General features: G+C 36.2%; 1 protein-coding gene across 1 annotated transcript in view; it reads right to left on the minus strand.

Moving 5' to 3' along the window:
• Positions 1 to 2,951: 2,951 nt before the first annotated feature.
• kncn (kinocilin) overlaps positions 2,952 to 7,612 on the minus strand; it is a 12,696-nt gene continuing 8,035 nt past the window's right edge. Inside the window, exons 4-5 of the mRNA XM_016502165.1 lie at positions 3,848 to 3,947; positions 2,952 to 3,027 (exon numbers count right to left, since the gene is read on the minus strand). Of these exons, the coding sequence (XP_016357651.1) occupies positions 2,952 to 3,027; positions 3,848 to 3,947 (176 nt within the window). The remainder of the gene's footprint in view (positions 3,028 to 3,847; positions 3,948 to 7,612) is intronic.

Raw genomic sequence — 7,612 nt, forward strand, 5'->3', positions numbered from 1 at the left:
TACTTTAAACTGCATAAACACATTTCATTACACCAAATACACAAAATAATGTTCTTTTTAGCAGCATCATATGACCCCTTTAAAAAACTCTTAAATCGCCTAAAATAAAAAGGCTAATCAAAATGTTTCTGAGATGTATGTGTGCTATCAGGAATTCAGAAATCAATTCAAAACTAACAGATAACCACAAATGCAAACCATCATGAGCACATGGTGTGAAAAATCTTACAGTGATTGCAGTTCATCCAAAAATGAAAATTCTTTCATGTTGCTCCAAACATGTATGATAGTCTTTCCCCTGTAGAACACAAAAGGAGATCATTTGAGAAATTTCTCAGTGTTCTTTTTACATACAAGTCACTCTCAAAAATAAAGGGTCTTTATTGGAATGTGTGTTTCCATGAAGAACCTTTAATATTTATGGAACTTTTCCAATTCACAAAAAGTATCTTTGTAGTCGACAAAATTTGTTTAGCTTATTCAATATTTTAATGCATTAATTATGCCTTGGAATGCCCCTTATAATGCATTGTATGATCTAATTAATAATTGTAACAAATAATACATTATTATATTTATATATTCATTGTTACACCTTGAGAAAATATAATGCATTAAAACACATGACAAACGACCAATTTCAGATTTGGAGATTAACAAGGAATCTCCAAACATTATAATGCATTCTAAATTTGGTTAAAATTATTCATGAAAATATATAATGCATTACAACATTCATTATGAATACCTTTAAAATGCATAATACATAAAGGCTTTGAGTAAAGTGCTCACACAAAAAATGGTTCACTGAAAGGAACCCAGTGGCATCTGAGGAAAAACACTCTTTAAGAAACTTTATTTTTAAAAGTGTGAAGTCAATAGGCTCCAGTCTTGTTTGATTTCCAACTTTCTTCAGATTATTTGGGTTCTACAGAAGAAATCAATTCAGCAGTGACGTGAGGGTAAATGATAACAGATTATGTTCTGAAAGAGGAAGTTTGGACCACAGTATTATTTTGGAATCCATTGACTTTCATTGTTTGGACAGCTCAAAAATTCTTTCCAATATATCCAAAGTTCTGTCATGAAACTCTAGATGGTGCTGTCCTATAGGTCTAACTCAATCTGACATAATGACATCATTATCACATGGAGCAGCTGATTGGTTCTTTCTGCATCAGCAGCCAATGAGCTTGCTGCTCAACATTCAAATACATGGCTAGTGCTTGCTGTAGCAGTTGCAGCACACTTCAGAAACCCTCCACCTTCCCCCAGCTCCACCTGTATAGATCTGCTACAAGGTGATTCACGTATGCTATATGGGGGTTATTTCATATATGTTATATGTGCAGCAGCAGTATTTCTTACATGCTCACAGCAGCATGTTGTGGATGTATTGGCAATAGCAAGCCTCAGTAGCAGCAGCACAGCAGATTGAGTCCGCCAAGACCAAACATATTGGGCCTCATTTACCAAATGAATGTACGAAAGAAAATTGGTCGTTTGGACGCAAAACTTGGTATTTATCAATATGGACGTGAGCTGTGGCTACGATCAAATTTCACATCAGTCCTCAGATCGTGTATGCAAGTTTTTGAGTAAGCTGAAACTGTGTGCAGCATAGAGAATTATGACAGCGTTTTGTTCATTTAGATTATTTTCCTGACCGACAAGTGAAGTTTTTTTTTTCTTGCTTTATATGCGCAAATAGCAGCATAAACAACTGATCATGAAGATTCACACATCGTCGCATCACCCACCTGCCGCGCTTATGTGAACCTAATAAAATAAATACAGCTACACAAAACTATTTCTCTTGAATAATTAACAGATTAACAAAAGAAAAACAAACTGTGCGACAAATAGGCCACTTTCGTTTTTGTGACACTCTTAATGCATTTTATTTTATTGCATCTTTATTTTATTCAATTTAACTGATCGCACAGGCACGTCCCCCGCACACACACATTTCAGCCATTTATCAAACTAAAATTCAGTCTACCAAACATAAAAGTTACACTGCTCAATTTAAAAGGTCCGCTGTAAAATCAGCGTGCAGCGCCCAAACAAACATTTTTGCGCATATGAAGGATGATGTTTTACGTGGATATTGGAACACAAGTGTGAAGTAAAGCCTTGTTTACATCATGGATATTAGCTAGTTTAGCAACCAATTGTTACATGGCAAAAAATGGAAACATTTGGATGTCGAATGAGAGAGGCTTGTGAGAGCCCAATGTAGTTTCACTTTTTAGCTTGAGGTTCTTACTTTTTAGAGTAAGATCAATTTCTCTTTCATGAGATTAGGCTACTTCCTCTTTTTGGCCGTGTTAGGTTTCTCCATGTCGTAAACTCTAGGGGCAAGGCTTCTAAACCGGGGTGTTTTTAGGGGCGTGATATTTAAATAACGATAGTTTTCTGCCGACACATTTATCTACGTACGATCTTTCATACGATGGGATTGGCGGAATTCTAATGTTTCATGAATCACACTTGAACTCTGTCGTAAATTGATTTGTGCACTCGGATCTGCGGCCGTTTCCACGATAGATCGATAAATGAGGCCCATTAACATTATCATGTAGCCTACATAATACCATGCTAAACCCTCCGAGAGTTGTCACGACAGAACTTCTTTTATTTTCCACAGAAGGCAGAAAGTCATACAGGTTTGGAACGACATGAGAGTGAGTACACGATGACACCGTTTTCATTTCTTGGGTGAACACTCCTTTTAAGCACATGGTTGCTTCTGATTTCATTGTTCTTCAGTGTGATTTTCTTCTTGCTCATTGCTTTCATTAAACATTGTTTCAGTATGAGAGCAGACACCTTGTTTGAACGAGTGAAATCAGATAGGATACCATAATGAGCTGTACGCAGAGATCAGCCTTGCTTATTGTGAAATTAATACTGTTTGCTCTTTAATGAGACTCTGTTGGATCCAGCCATTATGAAGTGTCTTGATCAGAAGATGGTGATTTAAACTTCCGCCTGCCCAAGATATCTGGAACATCTGCAGAAGGGCTAGAAGAAAAAGTACGCTCATTTATACACGCATAAGTGTGTATGCTTATTTCTCTAAATAGAATAGGCAGCACCAAGTCAGGTCCTCATGCAACATAAATGACATTATGAGTGACGACAGTGGTGTAAGTCACCATGACAACCACTTCCACAGCAACTTCTTTGTTGGTTGGAGACCAATAAGCTCATAATGGGGAACGGTCGACACCTTTCTTTTTCCATTTTTTAAAAGAGCCGTATTCGATCAGAAAAGGCTTCTCAAGTCTATACCCAGATTGTAAGACGCCAACTCATGCAGGTGAAAGATGTCAGAAAATGGACAATCTCGCTACTCTGTAGTGGTTCTTATATGAGTGTAAAATGCCACAGAGAGGGTCAATCAAAATAATGTCCTGGAAGTGATTGGCTCCTGGCATAGACTATAATGTTAGCCCAATAGGGGAGCAAAAAGCCTCTCTAAAAGCAAGTGGAAATCCCAAATTAATCCGTTCCTCTAGTGAGCCACAAAGGCGTGGGCTGTTAGGCACCGCCGCCTGCTAGAAGAATCAAATTACTCTCGGGCCCTAGGGAGAAAGACTGCCATATTGAGAAAGGGAATTCATTGTGTCACAAATGTAAGGAGTGGAGTATGTAATTTGTGTCTGGTATACCTCACTGTTAATGTAAAGTTATAAATATGTGAATGACAAAATGATTTACGCAGATCAAAAGCTGTAGAGATGAATTTGTTCCTTAACATTTTGCTTTTTCAAGCTCTTGTGCTGTTGTTTAACATAAGTGTTTTTTTTGTAATATATTAGAATGTGAACGCATGTCTCACCCATCATCCTGTGAGCCCTCGGCTGCTGTAGGAGCTGCTGTCTCCACAAATGCCCCCATTCGGCTTTTCGAACGCTCTACATTTAGCTGGCTTTGAGTCCCTAAGAATGAGACAATGAAAGCAGGAATGCAATTTTTCTGTATTTATACAAATTTCAGTATTTTCCGATCTGAAGTATAATCAATCTAACTTTCTTAAATCCATGCCAGTCGTCTTCCGAAATTTGTAATAAGAGACATATGATAATGTGTTGTCAACAAAAGAGAAGCTTTAAGGTTTCCCAGCTATTTTTCTGCCAAAATAAGTTTAGTTTAATAAAAGTATTTAGTAGTTTAAAGTAGATAAAAGTATATAGCTTAACGTTTAAAGCAAAGAAATTAATACAGCCATAAATATTAGTATTAAGAAGTATTGTAATTGTACTGTTATTCTGTAAAATAAAATAATAATTATAATTATTAGTCTTTTAATTTTACAATACAGTAGTAAAATAAAATATTGCAATATTTCTGAATTGTATAATTTTACTCATTTAAAAAATACTTAGTATTAATAAGTATTGTAATTGTACTGTTATTCTGTAATATAGAAGTTATTATTATTATTAAATAGTCTTAATTTTATAGTACAGTAGTAAAATAAAATATTGCTATTTTTCTTAATTTAATAATTTTACTCATTTAAAAATAATACAATACAATAGTATTTTGGAAAATTATTTTTATTAAATACTATTTTATTTTACAATACAATAGTAAAATACATATTGTAATAGTAATGAATTATATATTTTTTAGTATTGCAATATTTCTTAATTGAATAATTTTACTAATTTAAAAAACTACAATAAAATATTATTTGACTATTATTGTTAAATAGTCTTTTTATATTTTACAGTACAACGGGATAATAAATTACTGCAATGGTAATATATATTTTTATTGATTGTTTCATTTTAATAATTGAATGTAAAAAAATCTAATAAATATTATTTAGAATAATTATAATACTATTAAATACTCTTTTTATTTGAAAGTACAATAGTAATATCATTCCTTATTGATTTGTTTAATTGTATTAATTTAATATATTATTATTACTATAATTATTATTAGCATCATCATTATTATTGCTAGTTATATTGAATGAGGGAACAAACAGGTTTTTCTTCTTCTTTTGTCCTTAGCTGATCAAATGCCTGAGAAAAGGCCATAGATACAGACAGAGACTAAATTATGAGACTGCTGTTCATTCGCTCAATGTGTCCCTGTTGTCTGTTTACATGATTCAGTGCATGACTTCTGTGTGCTCTGAGGGCATAATAGAGGCAGTGAAAATTTAGTGCATATAATCATGCTTTTTTTAGCCTTTCACTGCGAAGCCACATGCGTGCAGTTTTAAAGAATACCTTGGATTCATATAAAGCCTGACAGTCTGGTAACATAAATGTATCTCCTCTGAAAGAACCCCCAAGAAAATACATTGCAGGAAATGAGGCACCCTATCAAATTACAGTTTTTTTCTTTAGATTATCAATCTACTCATCTGAACACAGATCTCATAACGACTGTGCATTATGTATGGGGCACTAACAGATGTGCGGACTGAAGCAGTAAATGGCCAGGGAGGAGGCAGCAAGGACAAACAGAAGCTGCATGAGGGACAATGGGCTGCTCGGCTGACAATGCCAGATCAGCAGGGATTGACACGTGTCAATGTAATTTCCACAGCAGGGCAGAGAGTGAGCTTTCTGATTAACTAAATATGGTTTCCTGGTAGCACATCTCATGACTGCGGTCATTTCATAACTAAAAGTGCCCATGTCATGTATCAGATTAAAACTGTGTTGCAAAGTAGCCTACTGTTAAATCATATTGCTCATTAACTAATTCCTTCTACCTATAGAAATCACCAGCACTGTCTGCAGATTATTGGTAATGGCCCACAGCTAATATTAATGTTGGGGTACTAAATACTTATAAATTGTTTAAATTTATTATAAATTTAATTTTATTATAAATTTGTTTATTAAAGTGACAGGCAAAATAGGTAGTATAGTCTCAGGGATGGACTAAAACCAGGCCCGGACTGGCCATCGGGAGCACCGGGAGAATTCCCGGTGGCCTGGCGGCTGATTTGGCCCGCGGCCCGGTTTTTTTAATTTTTTAATTTTAGTTATTATTATTATTATAAATATTTTATATTTATGCCTTCTCAACCAAAGTGATCATTTAGTGATCATTTCCGTTTTTGTCATTTGATAATAAATCATAAATCGGTTAGTCTTGACTGACAGAGCTGCATTATACGAATCAGCTCAGGTCTGTTCCGTGCTTCCGTCAAACGGATCCGAACAGAACCGATGCGCGGGACTCAATGAAAGAGAGGAAGCGCCCAGAAGAAGCAGTGAAATGTAACTACATCACTGACCTGTTCAGGACTTCAAGTGCAGGTAAATTTCATCTGTAAATACAATACGCTAGATAGTTTTGTTTTTATTAAAGGGGTCATATGATGCGATTTCAATTTTTCCTTTCTCTTTGGAGTGTTACAAGCTCTTGGTGCATAAAGAAGATCTGTAAAGTTGCAAAGACTAAAGTCTCAAATCCAAAGAGATATTCTTTATAAAAGTTAAGAGTCAGCCACACCTACCTAAAACGGCTCGTTCTAACACGCCCCAACATACCTACGTCGCTCTGTGGGAAGATTTGCATAACACCGCCCAAATGTTCACGCAAAGAAAGAAGGCGTAACTTTTATTCTCACTGTAGTATTGTTGCCGCCGCCATATCCTGAAGACGCTGTGTGCTTCGTTGTGAAAGCGAAACTACTTTGTTTGGTCTTCCAAAAGAGGACGATATCCGCTTCGTCATGCCTAGAGCTGATCCGTGCTGGTCGCTGAGGAAATACAACAGTATGGTGAGGAGCGTAACATTTCCGGCTCACGCTTGAGGTATTCGGCCAATCACAACGCACTGGATAGCTGGCCAATCACAGCACACCTCGCTTTTTCAGACCGATGAGCTTTGTAAAAATCGACGCGTTTCAAAAACAGCCACAGCCACAGCTGTTTTCACTTTAGTGTCTTAGACTGTGTATTTATCTGATGTCTGTGCGCTGACGCGGAAGCATCAGCGGAAGCGTTCAGGCCTCCTTGTGTGAAGACCAACGAGTGTAAAGACCTGCGACTTTACCTGCGCGACTTCACCGCGGCCCCTCCTCCTCAGACTTGACGCACACCAGGTTGCCAGATTGACGACACCAACAGGAACGACCGCACTTGACGATGAATGAAATGAAATACGCTGTGTTTCCCACCAACTGGCAACCCTGGGTGACAAAATACAATTGGTTAAACTGGCAGTGGGTGGGTTTCACAAACCAAAACAGAGACATTCCGGCCCCGAACGCACATTTTCAAAGGAGAATAACTGACTGTAGCATTGTTTTTCAGATAAACAAATATTGCTAAAGGACATCAATATCGATTGTAAAGTTACATTAAAAAAATTTAGCAGAGACAGATATTAACATGGGTTTATTGTACAGGGAAGGGAGGGAGCTAGAGCAGACAGCAACACAAAAATAATATCAGTCACAGCCTAATAATTCAATAGTGTGTTCAGTATTAGTATTTTTCAACAAACATATTGTACTAATTTTGACATTTAGGCACTTTAGAAATTGTGTGTTAATACACTACCAGTCAAAAGGTTTTGATCAGTAAGATTTTTAATGTTTTTTTAAAGAAGTCTCTTCTGCTCA

Source organism: Sinocyclocheilus anshuiensis, unplaced genomic scaffold, assembly GCF_001515605.1.
Source record: "Sinocyclocheilus anshuiensis isolate Anshui unplaced genomic scaffold, SAMN03320099.WGS_v1.1 scaffold718, whole genome shotgun sequence".
Taxonomy (NCBI): domain Eukaryota; kingdom Metazoa; phylum Chordata; class Actinopteri; order Cypriniformes; family Cyprinidae; genus Sinocyclocheilus; species Sinocyclocheilus anshuiensis.